At 46.9% G+C, this 25,751-nt stretch overlaps 2 protein-coding genes across 4 annotated transcripts in view; both read left to right on the forward strand.

The window, feature by feature from the left end:
* The window catches only part of INF2 (inverted formin 2), a 312,339-nt gene that overhangs the window by 234,361 nt on the left and 52,227 nt on the right, over positions 1-25,751 (forward strand). The gene's annotated exons all lie outside the window — the stretch shown is intronic.
* On the forward strand, positions 3,002-9,117 carry ZBTB42 (zinc finger and BTB domain containing 42). 2 transcript variants are annotated; one of them, XM_056493350.1, is made up of 2 exons: positions 3,002-3,251; positions 4,644-9,117. In XM_056493350.1, the coding sequence occupies exon 2, from the start codon at positions 4,658-4,660 to the stop codon at positions 6,083-6,085; it is 1,428 nt and encodes a 475-aa protein (XP_056349325.1). In that variant the 5' UTR covers positions 3,002-3,251; positions 4,644-4,657; the 3' UTR covers positions 6,086-9,117. The 2 variants fall into 2 exon arrangements, with proteins under 2 accessions (XP_056349325.1, XP_056349326.1); XM_056493351.1 differs by lacking the exon at positions 3,002-3,251 and adding an exon at positions 3,738-3,902.

Consider the following 25,751-nt stretch of genomic DNA (forward strand, 5'->3'; position numbering starts at 1 on the left):
TCTGCATCTTTTGGGGTTAAATTCCTCCCTGTTTCACAGGAGGGAATGAAGCATTCAGTCCTTCTAATGCTCACTGCTGTCTGCAAGGGATAAAACAGCCTTTGAAAAAGTTTGGAAGAACTTCTGCAAATAAACCTCACTATGACCAATGCACTTAAAATAGCTTCAATTCTGCAAGTATCAGACAGTCTCAGGCCCTGACTCTCCCTCTGAAATGCAACTGGACTATCACAAAGAAGATGTCCTATTAAAAAAAAAGGAACATAAAAGCACTGAAATCATGTAGAAACAAACACAAAGAGGCTTCTGGCCAATGTGGTGAGAGAGAAAACGATTAAATCACATGAAAAACCTGTTGCTACTGCTTCTGCATCTGGCCAACAAAAAGGGCTAGAGAGGCCCCACTCAGTAAATACCTACTCTTGTTGGATCAAAGGGGTAAGAATGGAAGCGAGTCCTCAGGCTTTATGGACCTGATCCAGTTGGTTTTTCTACTAATTTCTGTGGGCTTTGGCTGGTGTCCAGGCAGCAAAAACAACCAGGAGCAGGGCTAGCCTTGCCTGGCAAGTGGAAGCCCTGCCAGTACCACTGATTTTTACTCTCTCTGCCCTATAGCCAGGCTTTCTGCTCAATTCTGGAAAGCTCCACATCCAGCAAAAGGCTTGTTGGAGCTCAGAAGGGTTTTAGCCAGACCCAGGAATGCACACAGCTGCACAAGGATGCCCAACATGGTCACTCCCAACAGCTTCCATCAGTCCCCATCCACATTCAGCCACCCTGATGTTTGTGGCACGGTGGTTGTGATCTCCTCTGAGCACAGGCAGCAGGCACAAAGCTCTGTATTGGCCAAGCAGCTCTGCCTGGCTCTGCTCCACTGAGGAAGGACTGAAAACAGAGCCTTCTCTGGGCTTGGTGGGAGGGGAGCCCTCAGCCTGAGAAGGGCTCAGGGGCCAGGGGGAGGAAAGCAGAGAGTTTGCTCACCCTGTCATGCTCTCATGAGGGCTGTCAGAAACGCAGCAGCTCTTGGAATAAAGTTTCTGGGGCAGTTCTTCCTGTTGCCTTGCTTCCAGTAATGACTTGGTGCGTGTTTACATTAGCGAGTTGTACTACCAGTATTTTATACAACCGTAGCTAAATCAGTACAACACCTGTATTGTACCCAGCATTGCCTTGGTGTGAAGGTGAGTATAGTATTTCTGAGTCCTGAAAAAGCAAGCCAGCAACATGCCAAATGGATACTTAGAGGAAAGGGGAATGCTGTTGTATTTTCTGACACTTCAAACTCGATAACGACCACAGACTTACTGTGAAATTGTAATTGGCTTCCTAAAAATAAGGCACTGCTAGATTGTAGACAATTATACCTAGCTTAAAGCACCCAAATAGGAATTAAAACCTTGGTTCTTTTTGTAATCTTGTTTTTCCTTAATTTATCTATTAAAGGGGAGAGGGTAACATGAATTATTACTTACACAAAACAAGATATTTCTGCCAAGTAGCCTAATTCACACGAGTACAAGATTTTGACTAATATTTCCAATGTACAAAGACAACAAAATTACACGAGTTAGCAAATCCACAGAGTAACTTCATGGAGATTGCACTTGCACTTTGGGAAAGAAATTGCTGCACTTTTGGTAGAGCCTGTGCAGGCTGTGACTGCAGGATGACACCGTCTTTAAAAGGACAGAGCTCCCCAGTCCTGTCTGCCGTGGTGGATAAAGCTCTCAGCTTTACTGAATGGTGACAGATTTAACCCCAGGACCTTTAACTCTTTCACTGGAGCTGGGCTCCTCCACATTCTGGGCTGGAGTTTTCCAATTTGAAATTTACAGCTGACAGCATTACCAAATACTGTTACTTTGAGAAGGATTTTGTGACAACACAATAATTAATGCTCAAACCCCCCAAATATCCTGGTACTCACTGCCAATGGGGTTAAACAGTTGAGGCTCGTGGTATAAAAGTGGTGTTGGTGATGCAGACCCCAGCTCCTGTGACAAAGAGCCTTAATATAGCAGAGATCCAAATTAAGTTAGATTAGATCCAAATTAAGCTAGATTAAATCCAAATTAAACCTGATGTTTTAAGGTGCTAATGATTGCATTGTAGAAAAATGTGCGGGAAAACGGATTAATAAAAACTCGCTATTTTGCAGCTATTACAATCTAGGCAAGGCAACCTAGAGGAAGGAAAGGGAAAGGAGTTTCCCTGCTGTACTTGTTGGAGACTAAAGCACAGTCTGGAGACTCCAGCTGGCAATACGTCGGGCGTTCGCAGGGGAGCTCTGAAGTGCCCCTGGTGCTTCGCTATCCCTCCACTCTCCCTTACCCTCCAGCACTCTTTCATATTCATCCCTCAAAAATCTCAACATCCACCTCGACCCGGAGCCTCAATCCACAGCCCCCTGCCCGTCTCCCGGCGCTGCTGCAGCCCCGAGGCTCTGGGACAAGCCACGGCAGCGACAATCCCGGCCCGCTCCCACGGGGTCGGAGCGGCACCGGGCTCCGGCAGCCGCAGCTTCCCAGCGGGACTCGGCGGCGTCCGCCGGCTCCTGCCTGGGTGGGAACCCCGGCGGGAACCCCGCTCCTCGCGGGGCGCTCACTTTTGATGCGATTACAGCTAATTAAAATTTAAAATTCAAATCAACTATCGAAAAGGTCATCTTGAAAAATCCGTCGGCGTTTGGTATTTATCATCTGGCGCGCAGCTACAGATGAACCCGGGGGGTGCGTGTGTGTGTGCGTGTGCAGGGGGGACGCGCCGCGCCCCTCGCCCATCCCGGCGGGGCCGCCCCGCGCAGCTCCCGCGGCCGCGCTGCCCCGGCCCCGCTCCGCGGCACGTCGGGCTGCAGCGGGCGCGCCCTGTCCGCGGCGGCGCAGCGGAGTTGGGAGCGGGACGGCGGCGCTGCCAATGCAGCGGCCGGGAGGGGAGGGCGGCAGCGGCAGCAGCGGCGGCAGCAGGAGGAGGAGGAGGAGGAGGAGGAGGGAAGGGGGAGGGCGCAGCCGGCAGCGCGCACCGGCCGGCGGCGGCGGGGCTGGCCGGGGCGGCGGGGCCATTGTGTGCTCCAGACGGGGACACGGCCGCTCGCTACCGCACTCTCGCCCGCACCCGCGGCTCGCAGCAGCGAAAGTATCGCGAGAGCGGCCGGCCAACAACCTGCTCCGCCACAGCCCCGCGCCGCGCCCGCGGAGCGCCCGCGCCGCCGCCGCGCACATGCGGACGCCGAGCGCCGCCGCCGCCGCCCGCCGGTGAGTAACGCGGGGAGAGCCGCGGGAACGCGCGGGGAAGTCGCGGCCGCGCCACACCCCGGCGGGGGAAAGTCCTCCCCGCAAAGTTGGGGAGCGCGGCTGTGCGGGGGGGAGATCCCGAAAGCGGCTCCGCGGGGCTTCCCCCCGCCGGCCCCCCCGGCGCTGCGCGGAGCCGGGCACCGGCGAAGGTCACCGCGGCGGGCTGCGGGGAGCAACTTTGCGGCGGGAGGTGGGGTCCGGGCGGGGGGCTGGTGGTGGCGAGAGTGCCGGGGGTGGGGGGGCGGGCTCGGGGCAAGTTTGTGGGATTTAATCGCGGGCTATAAATGGGGCTGCTGGAACTTTAAAAGGCAGCAAGCTGTGGTTGGCTGGTAGCGAGATTTGGAGTAACATATGGCATTAAAAGGCGCACAGCTGGAGGTAGCATTTCCATCGCAGTGAAGTCAGAGCAGCTGACTCTCCAGCTTGCGGTGTAATTAGCAAACCGAGCACTCCTCCTTCCCTCCCTCCTCCTCCCTCCCGCCTGCCTCTCTCTCTCTCTCTCTCTCTCCCCCCCTCCCTCCCTCCCGCCGCGCCTCGGTCGCACTCGCTCCGCGCTCCCTCCTGCCCGCCCGGCTCCGCGCCCGCGGCCGGCCCCGCCGCGCCCCGCGCAAGGTAAGCGCCCCGCCGCGGCACGCAGCCGGCTGCAGCCTCCGTCCTGCTCTCCCGCCGGCCTTCCGCCGCTTGTTTTCCTCCTTGCCTTTTAATAACTTCAAGGGAAACTTTTTTTTTCATCCCCCCCCCTCCCTTGATTCCCCCCCGCCCTTTTGGCGTGCGGGGCCAGGGCCTCTCCCCGCTCTGCCCCGCGCCCCCCTCCCCGCAGAGCCGCCGCTCCCCCCAGCGCCAGCCGCCGCTGTTTTGTTGTGATTCGGTGCATAACGACTGAGGATAAAGTTTAAATGTGTGTGTGCGTGTGTGTGTGTGCGTGCGTGACGCGGGGAATATGCTTTATTAAAAGATGCCCCAAGTTAGCGTTGCTGGGAAGACAGCCTGGGAGTTGCTTTTTTTCTTTTCGGGGGTGTGTGCGCGCTTTCCTCTGCTTAATTTTATTAAAGTGCTTAGTGGGAGAAACAAAGGTTGGAGGGGCTGCTGCTTTACTAGCTTTTGTTTACTTACAATCAAGTTTTTCCTGTTCGGAGCAGGTGCGAAAGGATGAGAAGCATGTTGTGTTGGTTTTTTTTTTTTTTTCCTCTCCCCCCCCCCTCCCCTTAATAAAACTATTACAGACAATTAACAGTAAATGTTATCTCCAAGGCTGTTTCTTTGGCTTGGGTTACCAAAAAGCCGATCTGTTTGTTACAGCTGCTAGGAGGCTTTAGTTTACAGTAGCATTCAAGTTTTTCCTGTTTTGAACAGGTTATGAAGGAAGAATGGAGTTTCCAGACCATAGCCGCCAGTTGCTGCAGTGTCTGAGTCAGCAGCGTCACCAGGGCTTCCTGTGTGACTGTACTGTTTTAGTTGGAGAAGCTCAATTCAGAGCTCACAGAGCCGTTCTTGCCTCTTGCAGTATGTACTTCCATCTTTTCTACAGGGACCAGTTAGACAAAAGGGATATTGTGCATCTGAACAGTGACATTGTCACAGCCCCTGCCTTCAGCCTGCTGCTCGAATTCATGTACGAGGGAAAGCTGGAATTCAACAGTCTCCCAGTGGAAGATGTGCTGGCTGCGGCGAGCTACCTTCACATGTATGACATTGTGAAAGTCTGCAAGGGCAAGTTGAAAGATAAAGAATTATGTTCGGAAGAGAAGATTAATGATGAGGCGGCTAGTTTGGAGAAAGCGGAGCATTTTCTAGACGCTGGAGTGCCCCTGGTCCACGAGTTTGACCCAGGAAACAAACAAAAATTCAGCGTTGCAGAATACGAGAGAGCAGCAGGCAAAGAAAAGGTCAGCAGTCACCCCGCCTGGTCCTCTGATCATATAAGTGTCAGCTCTGTGCCGACAGAGGCAGAACCGTGCGCCGCAGCAGCTGGAAAAACAAAGGCTAATGTCAATAGTTCCACAGGACCTTTGTCCCAAAGGTCTGTTAACCATCCCCTGGCTTCGAGTGATGTGGACTGCGCGCTGGATTTGTCTTTCAAGCCCGTGCCGGGGAGAGATTCCTTACACCCCTCCTATGTCTTTGGACAGCTGGCTTCCGACAGCCAGCAGCAGGGTACCGAGCCACTTGTTAAAGATGAACAAGACTTGCTGTCAGATCAGGAGGACAGCGAAGCCAGGAGTCCAGAGAGTCAGCATTTTGGGAATTCAGCCAAGAGCCTAGTGACAGGGTTAGGACACATGTTCGCGGGGAATGGCAGCTCTCATGCCCGAGAGGAGGATATAGATCAAGAGCGAGACGAGAGCGAGGACGACATGGATTCGTCGGACATCTCCTCGGGCGTCCTGGTGCCTCCTGGGCATATCTGCATTTGTCCCCTCTGTAGCAAGGTGTTCCCGAGCCCGCACATCCTCCAGCTGCACCTGAGCTCTCACTTCCGCGACAAGGACGGCTCGCGGACCCGCCTGTCCCCCGACGGGTCGGTCCCCACTTGCACCCTCTGCGGAAAGACTTTCTCCTGCATGTACACACTAAAGAGGCACGAGAGGACTCACTCGGGGGAGAAGCCCTACACCTGCGGCCAGTGCGGGAAGAGCTTCCAGTACTCGCACAACCTGAGCCGCCACGCGGTCGTGCACACCAGGGAGAAACCCCACGGGTGCAAGTGGTGCGAGAGACGCTTCACGCAGTCCGGGGATCTCTACAGACACATCCGCAAATTTCATTGTGGCCTTGTCAAGTCCTTGGTTGTTTGAGATCTGTGACTTTCGTTTTGTTTGGTTTGGTTGTTTTTTTTTTTGTTTTTTTTTTATAAATATCTACACCCCCTCCACCCCAACCCTTTTAAAACAAAACAGGAAAAAAAAAAAGGCAGCATCTGAATTTTAATTTTGTGTTTCTGCTCCCTTTATTTTGTTTTGGTGATATTCACTTCAGGTATATTATCTTTAAAAGATGCAGCAGTATACACTCCAGAGGCCTTTTAATGCACTCCTTCCACCTCTCCATCTCCTCCCTAGCACAGTCCTTTAGGTCTTCTCTTGTGCACCCATGTTACATTATTAATGTGAAATGATCTTAAGTAAGTTTGCAATGATTTAGCGTCAGTTTTCACACTGGAAGTACTTGCTTTGTGGTCAGGGTTTTTTGTTGGTTTGGTTTTTCTTTTCCTTTTTTTTTTTTTTTTTTTAACCTTTTCTTTTTGAAAATAGTTTATCATCAAATTCTGGAGAAAAATTTGGCTTCCATTAAGCTCTCCAAATGCCCTCTGTGTTCTGCAGAGAAACATCTGAAGAGATGGACTATGGTTTAAATACATTTTGGTGAAGAGAAACCTGTTTATACATTGCAGTGTGGGCAGATGTACTTTTATTTTATAGAGCTAGATGAGACATTGAATTGGCCCAAATTTTAAAGGGGTTGAGGATTCCTGGCTTTGTCTTTGGTACTGGTCATTTTTTATTCTCTTTATTCCATTAATACTGTTCTGCAGTTGGTCCTAAAATCTAAATGAGAAGTTTTTGCCTTGGGACTTGACTTAAATTTTCCCTTCCCACCCATCCTCCTTACTGGGCTGACCTTCTGAAAAGCTGCTTTTGAGCATAAAATGTGGATGGAGAAACACTTTCTGTCTGCAGCATATTCACTCCCAAAATGTCGAAGGATGCATGCTAGGACATACAAAAAAATGTATAATGTGTGAATATTTTCATTCCCATATCAACATCCAGAGGCTGATCCCATCCCCCTTGGAGGGGACAGCTGCTATAAAGTGGCCAAATACCCCTCCTGATACCAGGTTTGTGGGGTTTTGTACTTCAAGGTAGCTCATATCTTGTGCATTAGGAGATGCCCTGCTGTCTTGCCCAAAAAGTTTGCTGCCATGCTAAAACCAGCAGCATGAAACTATATTTTCTTTTTATGAAGTTGGCAGTTCCCTCTGAGCCGAATTGTGTGCAATTGCTGATGTTCCCAAGAGACAGCACGAAGATGAACCGCTGGGGGGAAAGCATGGCCTAACTTTTTCCCCAATTCCCACCTTTTCAGGGGAAATTTTTAGGGTATTTTTTTTTTTTGGTTTGTTTGTAAACTGAGGCTGCCTGTAACTATAGCCAGTTTTACTCCACATGGTTCAGTTTCTTGCCTATTAGATCATCATTTGGTCTGTGCATGTTGGTGGATATCACTTTGTTCCCTTCCAGTCAAATTACCCATTCAAGGTACATGTACATGGGACTGAAATATAATAATAATAATAATATCTGAGGGCTGTGAATGTCCTTCTGCTGCATTAGCATTGCTTCACCAGTTTTCTTGACACTCCTGGAGTTGTTTGGTGAAACTTAAGCGTGTGTTTTAAAATTAATTTGAAGCACTGAGTTAGATTATTTTTTAAAGTTGTGCTTAAAATACTGTATTGCATCTTATGAAGAAAAAACTTCCCATTGCCTTTCTCCGTCTGGTCCAAAAACTGAGCACTACCTACATAAATAATATGGGATTGACTTTTTTTTTTTTAAATAAGTACTTCCTCTTTAAAGAAAATCAGGATATACTTGTTACAGCCTCTTATTATTCATCTCTTAAACTATGAATGTACATGTAATGTGAAATTTTGCTTTTATTTATAGTTTTGGGGTTTGTTTTCAGTTTAATTTCTTAACTGTAAAATATTTTTGCTGAACCTGTTACATATGAAAGTTGTGGGAGAGTACTGTATCTTGAACATAAATGGCTTTGGTACTGTGGTCTTATTCTACTTAATCAGTTTTTTCTTTTTTTTTCTTTTTTTTTTTTTTTTATTTTTGCTGTGATTGGAAATAGCACTGAACAAAATCTAGTAAAATTAAGTTATTTTTCTTTCTACTAAAATTAAGTTATTTTTTTCTCCTGAAGATACTTGATATAGTATTTATTAGATTTTTTTTGTTTTGTTTTTGAAGTGGAATTATTACTGTTAATCTATTTCAAAACTAGTTAATTTACACTTTAAATTTTATAACAATGGGTTTTGCATGTTGAGCAACATGTAAAGAGTTTAATGTAGAGTCAGCATTACCGAAGCTGGTAATCTTAATTTTGCATTCTTGTGACACTTCTGTTTGCATTTCAGTCTTCAATTGCTGTTTGTTTTTATTTTTTTTTAGAAGATCATAAAATAGGATGTGCCATAAGAACATCATTAACGTATGGAGCAGGGAAAAGTTGAAACAAGTTTTTGTCTGACCTTAGTATAGAAATAATTCATTAAACTGATGCTATGAGCATGCTCTGCGCTGCAGTGAATATGGGGCAAAAGTTGTTTTTGTTCTGTTTTTTTTTTTTTTTAAATAAGGAAAGAAAAAGACTTTCTCTTCCTTGACTACATCATGAACACACTGTTCTCATAGTCTGGTATTTGTGTTCCCACTCCTCTTAGCTTGAATTTCTAAAGTAAAGAAATGTTTGCACTTATTTTTGTTCTTAAGGTGACTTTTTTTTTGGCTATTTCTCTGTGTGTCTCTTATTTTTAAGTTGCAATAGCGTGTTTTCAAAATGGTTCATGGCTCTATGGAGAAGTACTAAAACATGGCACACTTAATGCTTGTCTCTTCATAAACTATTTCTCTGTGGGGCAGTTGCTGTCTCCAGAGGGAACAGTCCTGCTCTGCGTTTTAAACACTGGATTTGTCTTCTACTACAAACAAATACTGTGAAGTTAATGTAAAAAAAAAAAAAAAAATCATTGATATTTTTAATTGTTTTTAATCTTGGTGCAGTTCAGATTAAATATGTATATTTAAAGACACTAATTTTTGTGGGAGAGTTTTATAGTATACAGTATGTAGAAAAGCTATTGGAATGGAATATATTTTATAAAAATGTTCTATCACTGTTTTATAGTGAACTATTTTTCCTTCAGTGTTAGTGTAATACTGTTAGTCTAGATTTGACAATCGCAGGAAGAGTGATTCAGGCTACTGTTAGCGCTTAGTTTTGCGTGGAGTTCTGTTTGCAACTGTATTGGTATGTGCTGTACAATGTGACAATCGTGACTAGGATTGTTGTCTTTATAAATTTACATGAAATAAAACGTGCTAGAATTGTAAGTTTGAGCCTCCTCCCCCCTTTAGCAGAAAGGGGTGTGGTGTTTGGGATTTTTTATTATGTATTAATAATGATTACTTTAATTGCAAGTGTTTTATAATTTGCCGCTTTAAAAAATTTTATTGCTGTATACTCTAATAATTTCTTTCTTTTTCAGGGCCATCTGGAATTTTAGGCATGTAAGGAGCTGCTGTGTCTCAGTCAGAGCCTGACTGAGTATTTCCTTAGTGACTGGGCTGGACCTAACCCAGCCCCACTTCTGCATTTTTTCCGGGGTTTTTGGGGCCATTTGAAGGGAGCTGTGGGCCAGCCCTGTCCCCAGGGATGCTGGTGGCTGGGTGACAAACTGTGAGCACAGGGTGAGGAGGACAGCCCAGCACAGTGCTGGCTCGCTGGCGTGAGGGTGTTCTCTTAAGTGCAGGATCCCTCCCAGCCTTGGGGAGCTGAGCTCTGACCCACTCCTCTTAACACCTGCCTCAGCTCCTGGGCTGAATTTAGCAGGAGCTGGGACTGGGAGGGAAAGGCACGAGCTGTCCCTGCTGGCTGCTGCTCAGGGGAGGGCAGAAAGCTGGTGGGGAGGTTTGCACCTGTGCCATCAACACTGTGTCTTGTGTTTCTTAATTACTTGGAAGCAAAGGATCCTGGCAGAATGGGAATGCCTCAAACCTTTCCTCCAAAGAAAGAGCAGGTTTATAGTTAATGCTGGTGTGGAGGCACAGCTATCACTTCCCTCCTGCTGCAATGTAGCGCTTTCTTTGCAATCATCTCAAAATAGGTGGGTATTTCTTGCCTTCGAGCATGTGTCCTTCCTTAGAGATCCTGTGCCTGCATCCCCATCTGTGGGGAGGGCTGAAAGCTGCTGAAGATACATGGTGATCTGCTGCAATGTGGTGAAGTGTTAAAAACTATAAATATATATATTTTTTAGGGTTGTTTAAAAATTTCTGCCGCTGAGAGTTGGGTGTCCCTGCAGCTGGTTATTTGTGGCACTCTGTTTCCAATCTTTGCTGTTGTGGATGTATGCAAGAACATTCAAAGGTGTTTTATCTCGCCTTTGCTCCCCCAAAAATTAAATAAATATGCCCAAATCTGGGTGCAGTCCTGGGGAAGGAGGAGGCAAAAGGCTTTTCTTTGAGAGAGAGGGTGCTCAGAAAGAAGCAAGCTTGAAGCTAAACCTGGGAGGTGGATGGCTTGCAAACAGGCTATAAATAACCATGAGTAGATTGAGGAGAGCAGCCCACATCTCCTCTGGCATGGGCATGCTGTGCCCATTTTCTTTGTTGATAGCAATTGCTAATGTGAGTTCTGGCACTCCAAATCCCGATGCCTGTTGTTCTGATAACATAATTAAATCTTAGGAATGTGAAATATAAAAAGCTTTGAGAAGAAACCAGGCCACTAAGCGGATAGTGGCAAGGGGGGTGTGCAGGCTGTATGTACCAAATAAGCAATGGGGTTGCTCTAGGCAGGATTCCCTTTCCAGTGATCCTGCAACCTACAGGAAAGGGGGTGACCTGCTGTCCTAATCCCAGGTTGCAAAGGTTGTTATCCTCCAGGACTACAGCACGTCATGGGCTCCTTAGGTTGGCAGAGGTCAGCCATGCCCATGCCAGCAGCTTGGGTTTGTGCCACCCTTGCAAAGCCTGGTTCTCCTTGGGATGAGAGTTGGCAAATGGTTTTGTTTATTTTTAGCTTTTGTTTTGAAGTCTGAGTGCCTTCTGGAAGTGGTCTGGCCTTGATAGGCACAGAGGTGGCTGTGGCTCTCTGGGTGCATCTGGCCATGTGTTATCAAGTGTTGCTGTGCAGCTGAAGACTGTGGGGAAATGGCTTTTTCCTGGCTCAGGTGATGGGGTCTGGGTTTGAACCAAGTGCCTCCAAAGCATGAGGAGAGTCCATGCTGACCCATAAGTGTCCCTGGAACTGTTGGATTCTACACTGGGGGGAATCACTGTGAGGATGGATCTTACTTATTGCTTAAATTGATTAGATTCTTGCAATAATTTAATGAGGGAGTTCCCCCATGTGAAGTAGTTGGGGTAGAGGGATTTTTGTGTTATTGCCCAGCTGGTTGGCAGTGCTGTCATCTTCCAGTTCCTGCTGTGCTCGAGGTCAGACTGTGCCACCCTGAGCTTTGCTTGCCCACGAGTGTCTTTCTGCACTGTTGTGCTGAGCAAGGTGAACAGCAGAACATGAAACAGCAGCTGTTTTCTGAGGGAATCAATGGCAGGTGTGACCCAGCAAAAACAGCCTATGTAGGACAAAGCTGGGCTCAAGTGAGATGGAGTCAAGCCTACAGTGCAGTTGGTGTGTGAAAATGCCCTGTCCTGGGAGGAGGGGGAGGAATCATGAGCAGAGCTGTGACCAACTGCCTGGAGAGCACTTTAACTCAAGTGACTTGGTTTTTGTGCTGGGGACACCCAGCTGGAAGTGCTGCAGGTCGAGCAGCTTTGTGCAGTAGTGTCTCCTAACAATCAGACCAAGGGATCCCAGGTTCTTACTTTTCAGAGATGGATGACACTGCAGAGGGATGCCAAGTACTTTCCAAGCAGGCACCCTCTGTGTATGTGCTGTAAGCCCTCCACTCCTTCTGACATGCTCTTTTCATCCAATTAAAAAAACAAAAATTGCTGTTTAACAGGAGGAGAGTGAGCAAACACGTTGGTTATTGTTACCTGTTTCCTGTTTGTTGTTCTCTTTTGTACAGCTGCTCACTTCTGTACACAGCTGGCTCCCCTGCCCTTTCAAAATGGTCTGTTGCAGAAAACTGAAGTATTTGCCAACCTGGCTCTAAAAAACCTCTCAAACAACAAAAACCCAACAACCTCTCCTAGATCTTTCATATTCTTTGGCCTCCAACACATCAGCCTCCTCTGTGGCCTACCCCAGCTAGAGGAGCTGGGCAGGGATGAAGGCTGATGCTCCCACCAGCAAATCAGCCTGGGCCAGCCAGTGGCAAAGGGTGGGCTCTGGCATCCCAGGGGCTTTTGAAGGCTTTTCCCAAGGGGGTTTTAAACAATATACGTTGTAGATGTCAGGGTAGAATTTCTAGGGAATTGATGTCCTCAGTCTTAATAACACAGGAATTTGGGAAAACAAAAGTTCAAATGCCGACCTTACCCACAGGTTACTTATCCCTGGGGATAACAGCCCACACACTAGGTACTCTCTGTTCCCCAACCTTCTTTATCTCTCTCTTCTGTGCTATCCAGGTGGTGTGAGGAGCCATCTGCTGCAGTGATTCAGCAGAATCCATTTAGCGCTTTCCCAGAGAGGCCGGCATCTGCCAGGCAAGGGGGAGCCGTGGGGAGCCCGGCACATCTGCCGCGGTGCCGAGCGGGGCCGGGGTCAGCCCAGCCTCCCGGGGGCAGCTCCTGCCGAGAGCCTCACCCCGGGCTCGTCTGCTCCTCCTGGTTAATTATCAAATGGCTTTGGGAGGGAAGGACTTGCCTTGCACTTCGTGGTGTTCTGCGCTGCCTGGCAGGCGCTGGGTTTCCTGGCTGGAACAAGATGGGAATGAGACGGGGCCATTTTCCTTCCCAAGGTCGTGCTGAGAGGGCTTGGATGGAAAAGTGTATAAAGCTCTCCAAGGTGGGGCAATAACGGGATGAATTCCTCTGTGGGGCTATCAGGCAGCTCCAGTCCAGCAGGATTTTGCACAACAAATGCTGAGCAGGACAGGAGGAGGACAGAAAGGGTAATGCCAGTTCTGCCTTGGGTATCACAAATTCCTTGGGGTAAGAATTTGCCTTGAGTGTGAGAATCACTCGAATTTTACTCTGGGATGGGGGAAGATGATCTTTCAGATAACATGAAGAATTAGCAGTGCTGACTTTCCAACCTATTGGTAAGAGTCAAGTAATGCTTGGCAGTGACTGCCAGCAAATACTGAGTCAGTATAAAAAGTAACTACCTGGCAACGTGTTTTCACTGCCTGTTCGCATTTGAGCCGCTGGCAGGAAACATAATAGATCTTGTGTTCAAAAATCCATTGCATCTGTGCAATAGGTTGTGGCAGTGAGCACTGAAAGAGGACCAGGAACATTAAATTTCTCATGTACTGGAAGGTGTCTTTAGCTCATGGAGGAGCGTTGACATTTGCAGGAGCAAATGTCTTTTTCTCACTCTGTAAATTAAATAAAAATATCTTAGTTTTAGTAGACTAGAAGTAGTCACTGAGTCGGGTTTCAACCATTCTGATGTCTAATCAGCTGTCAGAAGAAGCTTCTTTCCTTTTAATCATTTCCTTAGAGGGGTTTTTATACATCTAACAGTTTGTTTCTGAAAATGTTTTGTAAGCAAACCCTTTCACCATGATGCTGTCAAAGGATATGCACAAAGTCCTTGGCACAAGAGGGGAAAAGACCTTGTATGGGATCTGGTCTGCCCTGCTCCTGGTCAGGGGCAACTTGCCATTAGTTTTAGCTGAGGAATATGTGTCTAACCTGCTTGTAGGAACCTTCTTGGGCAGTCTGGCATGATGCTCACCTCTCCCTTAGCTTGGAAAGCCTTTTTTCTCACCCTAATATCTAGTGCAGGTCGTATGCTCTGATGTTTTACCTTTTTAGGTGGATAAAGAGGCAGGCTCTACTGTCAGTGTGATGCCTGAGATGTAAAAATGGTCTGTGTGGGGGACTGACCCAGTTTATAAACTAGACCTGGATGCAGTCTTGGGCAAAGCAGCTGAACAGCAGAATGAGCCTATTCTGAAGCCCCCTGGGTGTTTTATTTCACAGCCAGGAAGATCTAGGAGGCTCCAGGGCATAAGTGCAGTCTGTAGGTGGCCAGCATGAGAAGCAGGCTCTTGGGTTAGTGCCTGCACAAGTGCCTTCAGCAAAATGTTCAAGGTTAAGGCTGCATTTGTTGTTCAGGACACTCCTAGGGACTGACCCCTGCTTGGCCAGCAGCAGTCTGTATTCTTCTGGGCCTTGTCTTAGGCTTTTGCTTAAGGTAGAATTTTGATCTCTTTTTAATGAACACAATTTAAATTTTTAGAGGTGTAGAGGGGAAACCCCAAGCGAGATTTCCTTCCTTTTCTCGTAGCCTTCAAACTGATCATCTGGTTCTGACTTCAGAAATAACCTCATTAGCCTCTTACTAATGAAAGTAATTTCTCCTGCATTAATTCAAGATGAGAGTATTCAGATAGAGTGTGCTAGGAAAAGGGGGACAGGGACCAGGTTATACCAGGGGTTATTAACCTTGGGAGACCTGTTGGGCTGGGGCTGGAGCAGTGTGGGGCTGTGTAGCCTGTGGTGGTGTTGGCAAGTGAATGAGACAGTGAACATGAGGGTCTTTCCTGCCTTTGGCTTAGTAAAATCTGGATGCTTCAGCTGGCAAGGGTGTGGTGGAGAAACCCACTGCTGGAGGGAGAAGGATCTGGGGCTGCTGAGGGAGTGCAGAGAAACAGCTGCTCTGTGAGACCTGGTGCTGCAGGTGCCTGTATCTCTGCTCTGCATCAGGCTGATGGAAAGGTGAAGCAGGATTAATCAGTCCTGCTCAGTCAGCCCCTGGTCTGGGCAGCACTTTGTCTCCTGGTGCTTCTCCTACACCTGGCAGAAAAACTTTCAGCTCCATATCTCTCAGGGAGTGTGAGAATGTTCCTCAAGGCCAAGTTCACCCAGGGGATGGAGTTTTGCTTTAGGTGGAGAGCAGATCTGAGGGTGCTCTGTTGAGCCACACAGCTTAAATCCAATCCTAGTTTCAGTGCCATGAATGTGGAGCACTGAATTCCATTCAGCTCCATGTATCCAGAGGTGGTACAGCCTCAAGCACTTAATATCATCTTATCTGGACTTTTTTGAAGCTGAGGAAGGAAAGGAGATGAAGTCAGTGATGCCATTCAGTGCAATAAGCCTGGGATAGCAGGAGGGATCCTCCTGCAAGGGCAGGACTTGTCCAAAGAGAGAGAGAAGAGAGCCAGGCTCTGCACCCACTGGAAGAGGACAATTTTGGGGAGGTCACAGTCTGAGGTTGCAGACTTGAACACAGTAGGTGTGATCATTTTGGGAGAAAAGAACACAGTTCTGACCCTAAAATTATGGTGATAGTGCTGCTGCTTCTTGTTGCTGGTGTAACAGGACTGAGGTGCTCTGGTTTACAGCAGCCCCAAATTCCAGCAGGCAGAGATCTGCAATGCTTCAAGGCTGCATTTAACATCTCACCATCAGCAGAATCAGAAACCCTTCTTCCCCCTAGAATTAGGCTAAAAAGTCACCTGTGATTTCCAACAATAACCCAACCTGTTTTATTGGACTCAGGTTTTTTAAGCCTTGCTGCTTGTAAAACCAGAATTTAGAAGATCAGACAAAACTTTGTTCTACAGTATTTTTCAAACATCAAAAGATGACAAAACTTACTGAGCAGTGCTCTGAAGTTAGGTATGAGCACAGTGGCTTCCTCATGGTGTTCACTGTGTCTCCAGTAGCATTCTGGCAAGTTCTTGCAATGCTTTGTGTTCACCTTTAAATCACAAACTCTAGATTTTGTTTCATTTATTTCAAACTCAACAAAAAGTGTCAACTGCTTTTGGAATATGGAAACTTAGGAGATTTATGTTGGAAATGATTTTTCAAAACATGCCTTTTTGTGTGTGTTTTTCTCTGATTACTGGATCTTCAGGGTATTCAATGGGGCTGTGCACAGCTGATGGAGCACAGGGGAGTGCAGGGAGGTATCAGGAATATAACAACAAAACCCAAATTTGTCCCCTAGGATGATCTCATGCACAGTCATGATATCTGGATCTCTTAATTCTCCTCTCAAGCTGACATATCTAAAAGCCTTGTTGCTGAAATGTCAGTGCTGGGAGTTTCCCTGGGAGAGCCTGTCTCCACATCATGACCTGGCACAAACTCCCTTAGCTTTTACAACTGTGTGGTGTTAAAGGGTTCTGAGGAGGGAAAATAGATGTAGTGAGAGCTCTTATTACATCGCTGGCTTCTGGCACTGCAGCAAAAGCTGACTGATTCAGCCAGTTTCACAAAGTGGGTTGAAGTCTGATTTTTTTTTTTTTTTAAAGTTTTTTTTTTTTTTTTTTTTTTTTTTTTTTTTTTTTTTTTTTTTTTTTTTTTTTTTTTTTTAAATCTGCTAAGGAAAGTATTAGCTTGGCAGCCTTTCAGTTAAAAGCCTGCAGGTTTGCCATCCCCGCAGATCCTCACGTGTGGAGGAATCAGGCTGCAGAAAACACAAAGTGCCTGGATTGCTGGCTGCATCCTGCGAGGCTCAGCCCGCAGGGGGGCAAACTCCAGCTCGGTGGTGCAGAATTCAGCCCTGTTTGCTGGACGGGCTCTGGTGTTGCACAAGGTCCGAGCGGGCAGCAGTCGGTACCTGCAGCCTCTCCCTCTTCCTTGTGTACTTTGAAACCCGCGGGAGGCAGAGCGCGGAGTGAGTAAGTCATGGGGAACAGATGTTGCACAGTAGCAGCGAAACAAATATTTTGTGTTTATGCTACTTCCATTCAAGGGTAATGTTAACACCGATGTGTCTGTGTTCACTTGCCCTTTTCTAAGCAGAATCTCAGCAGAACATCGGGGTTGGTTACTAATAAAAGTCTGCTTGGAGCAGGGTGAGTGCTGGGCTCCTGAATATGTGCGTTTGGTTCCTAATTCTGCCAACTGCATTGCTTATTCCCTTGCTATGTGTCATTTCTTCCCCTGCCTGACCTGTTTCCTCTCCCCCTGCTGCCAGTGGCAGTTTGCTTTGCATAGGGAGGAAAGGCACTACCCAGAAGGACTCCAATTATTTTTTCCCCCCAGCTTTTATTTATTCTTTTCCCGATGGAGTTCCTGAGTAAGAAGCACATACACTGGTGGGTTTTGTTTTTCTTTTTCTTTTTTTTTTTTCCCCTGAAGAGACCTGCCTATTCCTCTCGAGGCTTTTTCATGTAGATATGATGGGCTTGGGGTGCACAGCTGCCCCACCATCCCCTTGTTCTCAGCTCAGAAGGCTGGGAAGGGCCTGGCTCCCCAGCCCTGGAGGATATTATCCCCCTGGCAGCATCTGGCTCTTGGCAGGCTCTGTGGGCAGCCACACTGGCAGGGTTTGGAGTTCCCTTTTAGCTTTGTCATGTGGTAATCTGTCAGTTGGCTCTTCGGGCTCCCTTGTTCTCTTGTGTGCCTTTTCTTTTTGACAAACCTCTTAATTCAGAGTTGGTCAATGAGACTTCTGAGAATGCTCCCTGGAATCGCTATCCAAAAGGAATTTCTTTTATTTTGCTGCAAAGAGAGTCTTTTGGCAAGTCTTTGTTTTACTATAACAGTAGGGAGAGGGTAAAAAAGCTGATCAAGTTCCTGGTAGCTTGTGGAATCTGTGTCAGTGGACAGGATAATTTGCTCAGCTGACTGATTATTTACAGTAACCCTAAAAGCATTGACTCCCTCCCCAGGAAGGAAGCACAGATGGTTTTAAACAGAAAGAAAAGCCTTTAAACATACTAAGAGCAAAGACAAAATGCCAGTTCTGCTGCTCCTCTTGAAGATGAGTGGTTTTGGGGACAGACCTCAGCTGAAGTAAGTCCCACCTGTGCCTGGATTGTGTCACTGTGCACTGTTTAAAAACTGTCCCCCAAGGATATTACTATTATTTTCTCCATGTATGAATAAGGCACTTACAAGGCATAGCTGCTATATTACAATTTCCTAAGAGGTGCTGGCATCTGGGGAGATTGCATTCCACTGGCCCTTGGGATGGAAAGAATGAGTTCAAGAACAAAGAATGAAACTCTCACTAGTGCGCTCAGAAATCCAATATTCACCGAAGCCAGTAACCAGACCTCGACATTGCCGCTGCCTGGTGCAGCCTTCCCCTTTCCTGCCAAAAACTGGGCTGCACTGAACCATCCTTAAACTTAAGGTTAATACTACTCAGGCTGAATTTGGTGGTGGGGAGGGGGAGGAAAACAAGCCTCCTGTCTGTGGTGAACTTTGCGCCACCGCTGCGTGTAGGATTAGCAGTCGGCGCTGCGGTGTCTATTTGCAGGACTGGCACGGTTCACGCCGTGGTGCTGGCACCTTGCTCTGCAGAGACACCTTTCTGGGTGGGAGGAGGATGCTGAGCGCCTGGCTGCCTGCCAGCCCGCGCCGAACCAAGGCGCAAATTGCAGCGGAGCTGCAAAAAAAACGGGAGATCGCCCACTCCGAGCAGTCTGTGCCATCGGCTGTCTGGCAGGATTGATGGTTGTCACTACCGAACGCTGCTGAGCTGGAGCCAAAATCAAATGAGTGGATGTCCTTGTGAGCCTGCTTGGGGGAGAGGAAAAAAAAAAAAGCAACTTAAACTAAGAACTTCTTTTCAGTTTAGAAACTGAGCTAAAGTGGCTTGTTCCACTTTATAATAGCTTAGCTGAGAAGAAGGGCTGGGAAACATTCCCGCTGCATGCAGAATTGGAAGGGTGCAGGTTTTCAGCTGTCTTTCCTTGGTACTGATTTGTAGCAGAAGAGACTGTCAGGAAGGAAGGAGCATCTCATCTCCCCTCATGTTAAACATAGGACACAGAGGAATGTTTAACCATGGCCAGCCCTGATCTTGACAGGTGTGGTGTAACATTGATTGTGGCAACAGGGGATGGGCTGATGTCCTTTAATGGTTTTCCCTCTTCCCACATGGACAACCAGCCCTGGGCATGCTCCAGGTCATGATCTAGCAGTGGCTGATGCACAACGATTGTGAAGCAACTGGCTATAACCTCCTTGGCAAATCCTACAATAGTTTGTGTTGGAAACTGTTCAGTCCAACCTTCCAGCAATGAGCAGGGACATCTTCATAGGATGATAGAATGGTTGGGGTTGGAAGGGACCTTAAGACCATCTAGTTCCAACCCCACTGCCATGGGCAGTTGAGAACCCCATCCAACCTGGCCTTGAACACTCCCAGGGATGGGGCAGCCTCAGCTTCTCTGGGCAGCCTGTTCCAGTGCTGCACTGCCCTCACAGTAAAGATTTTCTTCCTGATATCTAATCTAAACCTGTCTTCTGTCAGCTTAAAACCACACCTCCTGTTTTTCCTATTGCTATGTGCCCTTTTATCTCATCTTCAACTAGGTCATGTTGCTCAGAGCCCCATCCCAAGTGACTTTCAATGTTTCCCAGACAAAAAGAGGGGACTTGGCTCCTGACTCTGACTGAGAGATGTTACCAAAAGAATTTTACAAAATCACAGTAGAAACACAGTGCTAGAGTCTGGTGTGTCTGTAATGGCTGAATTGAGCCAGATTTACACCAGCAAAGCAGAGATGAGGCCCTACCCCTGGCATGGAGTTGGCTCACCATTCAGTCTCCAAATTGTTCACAAAATGGACAAGAATTGTCTGGACCAACATATCCTAAGGGACAGGAACAACTTGTAAAATGGAATGCATTAATCTCTGTTCCTTCACCTCTTGAGAAAGGGACAAAAGGAAGGAAGACAAGCCAGAAAGGAAAGAGATGTGCTTACTCGTCTGCCTGCTTCCTCTTTGCTTCCCCCATGTCCCTAGTGTGGTAAGATACAGAAAATAAAGTGTTTTTCTCAACCATGTGTGTCAAGTCCCTCTCCTGGGATGGAGGTGCTGTGGTGCTGCTACTCACTGGGCTGAGGAGTGCTGGTTCTGGTCCTGCCTCTCCCATTGTTCCTACTGATACTGGTACCTTATTTTTGGGGAGTAGATCTGAACTATCCAAACTAAATCCATGGGTCTTGCTAGAAAAATGGTGCAATGCATACAGATATGATGCCAAAGGTATCTTTGAGTTTGCTTGAGCTAAGGAAAAGCCTCCTGCCTGGTGATGTGACCTCTCCAGGATGCATTATTTTGTTTTCTTCTGGTGTGGCTTGAAGGGACTGATGCTGGCAGGGAGGTTCTGCAGTGGGGACATCCTGTGCTGCAGTGGGGGGACAGGGCATGCTTTGTTCTGTGGCATCAGCAGCACCCACGTTGCTCATTCCTAGAGGGGTACCAAGCTGTAGAGCTAAAATTCATGGTAAACACTGGCTTGGCACATAGCAAGACAGTGGCTACAGTGAGTGTCATGATCCCTGCCCTGCAGTCCAGCACTTCTTTGAGGTTGTATCCTCTGAGAGATGATCCCTCTTTGCTGTCCAGGCAGTGAGGTGAAGCTCTTCTTTTCCTCAGAGCTCCTGCCCTGATGGCCAGGAAACTGCACTCTACATGGGCTATAAATATTTAAAGGAGGAAGCACAGGAGCCTGGCCATGCCAGGCCATCACTTCCATGACTTACAAACGTAAATTACTCCTATAAGCTGAATTCTTGGTTTGGAGGGTACCTAAACTGTGTTCAAACACTTCTCACCTCCCTGAGCAGGCACTTCCTCTCTGTTGGCTTCAGGAAGGATGCTCATCCCAAGCCACCTCCTTCCTGACTCTGGTCCTAGGTTCAACCTGGCTTTGCAAACCCACTGACATCTTTAGCCTCAGGGATCCTCCATTGCTTCTCTGCTTCAGAGAAATCCATGTCCATGTCTATCCCTAGGCAGACTGTGGAGGATAAACTGGCTTCCTGTTTGTGTCTGGTCAAAGAAGTTACTTGGTTTGATTCCTTCTCCCTCCCTTTTCCCTGTTAGTCCAACGGTGTCTTTATATTAAGCAGCACAAGAGAAGAATAAAGATTTAAGCTCACTTAACCTTGAACACAGCCATTAGTTAAGCAATTAAAATTAAAGGGTGAGTTAATGGGCAGTGTCAAACATTCGGAGAAACATCTGCTGTAATAGAAGTCTGCCTTTTAGTTGATGAATAATTGATTCTGTGTTTGTCAGCACCTAAGCCCAGGCAAGGCAGGAGCACTGGCACTGCCAGAGCATCTCCAGTGCCCCTTCCCCAGCCACAGGCTCCAGGAGAGCAGGAGGACCCAGCCACCACCACTTGGAGGTACATTAGGAAAACCACCTGCACTGCACCCCCTCGCTGAGGTTGTCCCTGCTGGGTCTCCTGCTTAGCTGGGATCAGACGTGTTACTTCAGGTCTAGAGGAATCAATGGTCTATTTTTAAGTCTATTAATGCATGTGTGGCTGGATGAGGTGTCTGGACACCCATAGCCAGGGACATAGATGACTCAAACCGCTTTGAATTGAATCACTGAGTTAAATTTACTTGCTTTTTGGCAAGCAGTAGATGTGAGGGAACATCTTCACTAATGCATTGAGGGCAGTACTGTAAATATTATCCAGAATTTGAGAGGTAAAGAGCAGAAGGCATTTGTCTCTTGGCTGAGGTAGAGCCAGTATTGCTGGAGTCACTTCTGCAGTGTTGCCATCTCTCCCTAGAATGGAGAACAGCAGAAGATATTTGGGTGAAATCTCGTGTCCTGTGAGGTGGAGGAGAGCTCTGCTATTGCCAGCAGCAGGGTGCCCTTGGTGCCTGGTCCTGCACACCCACCTGGACAGCTCTTCCCAGCACAGCAGTGTCCCTGTGGGGCTGGGGGTGCCTGAGCAGGGTGGGTGATGGAGCAGGCTCTGGTGCCCGAGCTGAGCTCCTCGTGGCTGGGGCTGGGAGAAGCGCCAGAGCGACCCAGAAAGCGAATTGAGGACATGAAACATTTGCAGCGTGGGATGTGGGAGAGGAAGCCTGGGTCACAGAGGATTCTTGACGTGTTGTTTTCCATATTACCTCTCAATCCCTATAAAAAAAAAATCAAACTGAGCCTGTTGTGCAATTTTCCATAATTTGAGCATGCAAAACTGTGCAACAAGCTGAACTAAATGAAAGCCACTGTCCCAGTCCAGCACAGAAGGGACAGTGTTTTTTTAGCAAGCCCAGGTGAGCCCCTCCACCCCCATATGGGGGATGCCATGAGCACAGGCCCCTTTATAGAAGGCAGCTGGGAAAAAGCAGTGGGAAGGCAACAGAAAAAGCAGAAGGAAATTATTTTGAAGGCACCTCAGAGATGAATGTTGTCAGAATGTGGGTTCTTCGTCAAGCCAAGCTTTTACCCTTTGAAATAAAAAATAATATCCATCTGAGTATTTGTTAGAGAGAAATACAACAAAATCACCTCCACCCTCCTAAAAAAACCAATTGTATAAATATTTTGATTTCATACACTTACCCTTTTTTCCCCTCCAAACTATCTGTAGAACTTGAATTTATGCAAGAGTTCAGGATTTGTTTAAAATTGTGTTAATCGGTATGTGCATCATAAGCATAAAGAAAGGGAAATAAACTGAGATGGGAAAATTATCTGTGTGTCTTCTGCTGGTTTTAGCTGACAACAAACAGAACCTGTAGCTCAGTTTCTTCCCCCACCTCCCCCTCTGCACGAAGAGGCTGCCTTAGCATTTGTCTGCACTTTTGCTGCTGCTTCCACTTCCTTCTCTGCTTCTTTGGAGTAAACAGCTCTTTTTCAATTTTATATTGAAATTTAAAATTGTCCCTGCATTATTGCCAAGTGTTTGATGCCTTTCTCCACTCCTACCTTTCATTAACTCATCAATATTGCCTTTAATGAGATGTGAATGCAAACAGACCTTGCTCTGTACAGCAGGCAACTAATGTGGCTGTTCCAGAGCTCTTCAGACAAATTGCTTTTAAGCAAAATTTTAACTGCTGAGGTTATGAACACACAAACCAGTCCATCCAATTGTGTGTGGGATGTGCACAGAAGAGATGTTCATGTTGAACTTAGTGTGGAAGCTTTTGTAAAGCTTCTGTAAAGCAGAGATGACTGGATAAAGTAGAGTTTGTTTGTGTTTTTTTTTTTTTTTTTTTTTTTTTTTTTTTTTTTATCTAAGTGAGTTTGGTTTGAGGAAATCAGACCAGTTATTAAAGAGATTGAATTCAAAACTAATTCAGACATTTTCAAATATGAATAGCAAAAAACCCCTCAGAAACGACAATAACAACAAAAATCTCAGAACTCTGACTTTTTAAATTTACTTATTCCTATGTTCAAATTCACTTATTCCTATGTTTGACTATACTGTAGAGCCAACTGTGTATTTTCTAACTTTTTCCCAAAATTGCATATTCATATCTCTGCCTCAACCCCAACTTTGAGATTCTCCTCATGATGATACAAATGACACTATTTCCACTATAATAACCTGGTTACATTTTCTTTCATTTCAAAACTACAAAAAATCATAATTGTACTTTCTTTCACCCAAATATTTTGAAAGAAGGATCTGTGAAGAAATCTCTGCTAAGTAGTTTATCTGAAATTCAGGTTTATTGATTTGCATGGAAGAAGACTTGGGCTGCTGCCCTTCAGATAACTTCCCCAAACACCACCTTTTTTTGTGTGTTTTCTGAGTCAGGTATTTTCTGAGCTGACTTATTTTCAGCCCTCTGTTTACAGAAAATAAAACAGAAATCTACAGAAAATAAAAAGGAGGTTTATCCCAGACCTTTCTTGCCTCTGATGAGCATTTGCCCCCTGCACACCATGTATTCTCAGAGAAGGGAACAAAGCAGTGCTGATTTATCTGAGGATGCAGGTTACAGGAACAGCTGTTTTGGAAAAGTGGAGTTTATTCACATGAATAGGGGATAGCTGGGAGCTGCCAACTAACCTGCTGTAAGCTTGCCCCATACATTGCTACAGCAAAGGATTTGGGTGGTAATGCTTAATTTTTAATTGCAATTTCACTTGGATTATCAGCTAGTTATTTCATCCCTGCTGGTAGTGGCTGGGCTGCAAGGGAGGTACAAAGGCATCCTCGGCCTGGTCCAGCCTGGTCCAGCCAAACCCTGTGCCACTGTCCCAGCAGAGGCAAACTCAGGGGCTCTGCCTGAGCTCTGAAGAGTTGCAAAGACATCCCACAGTCACAGAATCATCAAGGCTGGAAAAGACCTCCAGGGTCATTGAGCCTTTGTCCCAACACCACCTTGTCAAGTAAACCATGGCACTGAGTGCCACATCCAGGCATCCAGGGATGGTGACTTCACCACCTCCCTGGGCAGCCCATTGCAATGCTCAACCATCCTTCCTGATGTCTAACCTGAGCCTCCCCTGGCACAGCCTGAGGCCAGTTCCTCTCATCCTGTCACTGGTTGCCTGGGAGAAAAGGCTGACCCTCTCCTGGATCCTTTCAGAAAGTTGTAGTGTGTGATAAGGTCTCCCCTGAGCCTCTTTTTGTCCAGGCTAAACACCCCCAGCTCTCTCAGCAGCCCTTCATACAACTTACTCACACTAGCATCTCCCTCCCCAGAGATGCTGCTGAGGCAAGTCAGAATAACTACTGCTTTGTTTCAAAATAATAGAGCATTGATTTGGCATTTTCTTCTGAAAAACTGCTTGCAGTGTTAGCACCTATCCAGGCAAAACAGAAGAGAAAGGTACAACTTCCCAAGCCCTGGGTGTTCTCCCCCTGCCCGTGACTGACAGCTCCACTCTGCCTGTCATCTGCAAATGAGCTGAATTCCTCACCATAACAACAGTTGGAAGAATCTGTTTTTCTAGCCTAGAAATAGGGGTTTGGCCTTGGCCTTTTTGGGTAATCTGTTTGGAATTTGGTGGTGGTGGTGATGATCAACAGTTGTTTAAAGCTGCTGGCAGCCCGCTGGCCTTCACGCATTGACTCGGTGGTCTTGGGCTCTTTCCAGCTCTGTGCATTAAACATTGCTTTCCCATGATGCAAGAAAAAGGGTGCAGTCGATGCTAAAAGGCAGAAAATTTAAATCTGATGAAAGGAAATGCTTTTCCACACAATTAGCCTTTGGGATTTGTTACCACATGGAGCTGCTTAGGCCAAACATTTCACATGTCTTTGGGGGCAGGAAAGGGTGTCTGGGGATTTATATGGAAAGCAGATTTTTCAAGGAAAAAGGTTCAAATTTGAATGAGATGTCTGAAGTTCACAGCAGAAGTTTCAGCTTCAGTTTGAGTGATTAAGGTGCTCTCTGGACTGCAGCAAGGTCTTGAATTGCAACCTGCAGTCCCAAGTGAGCATCACGACTACCAGTTATGCTGTTAACCTGCTTTCATAATTGATTTTCCTACCACCAGTTCACCTAGCAGCATAAACTTCCCCACCAGAGGAGTTTCAGCAGTTTCAGTTTGCTACCTTCCTCCTTGGGGCCATACCAGCACTATGATGCACTGGGCTTGATGATTTTGTGTGTGGGCAGCAAAGGCACTGGTGGCTTTCCTCATCACTCCAGCTGATGGGTGACTTTGTGCTGTGGGAGAGGTCAAAATGTGCCTTCCCTTCAGACAGGAGATTTTGTGTATGAAATAAACTCTGCTGGCAAGGCTGAAGGCTGGAGCAAGCCTTGTTCCTGGGAGAGGTTTCTCCTGGCTGTAGCCTCTGAGGTGCCCCTGAAGAGCCACCTGAGCTGGAGCTTTAGTACAGTTATGATGGACACAGCCTCCTGTAGTCACATTGTGTTCAAATTAATGTG

Source organism: Oenanthe melanoleuca, chromosome 5 (assembly GCF_029582105.1).
Source record: "Oenanthe melanoleuca isolate GR-GAL-2019-014 chromosome 5, OMel1.0, whole genome shotgun sequence".
Lineage (NCBI taxonomy): Eukaryota > Metazoa > Chordata > Aves > Passeriformes > Muscicapidae > Oenanthe > Oenanthe melanoleuca.

Excerpts from the sequence above, each read along its gene's own strand:
- ZBTB42 (XM_056493350.1), top strand. The coding sequence starts at position 4,658 with ATGGAGTTTCCAGACCATAGCCGCCAGTTGCTGCAGTGTCTGAGTCAG.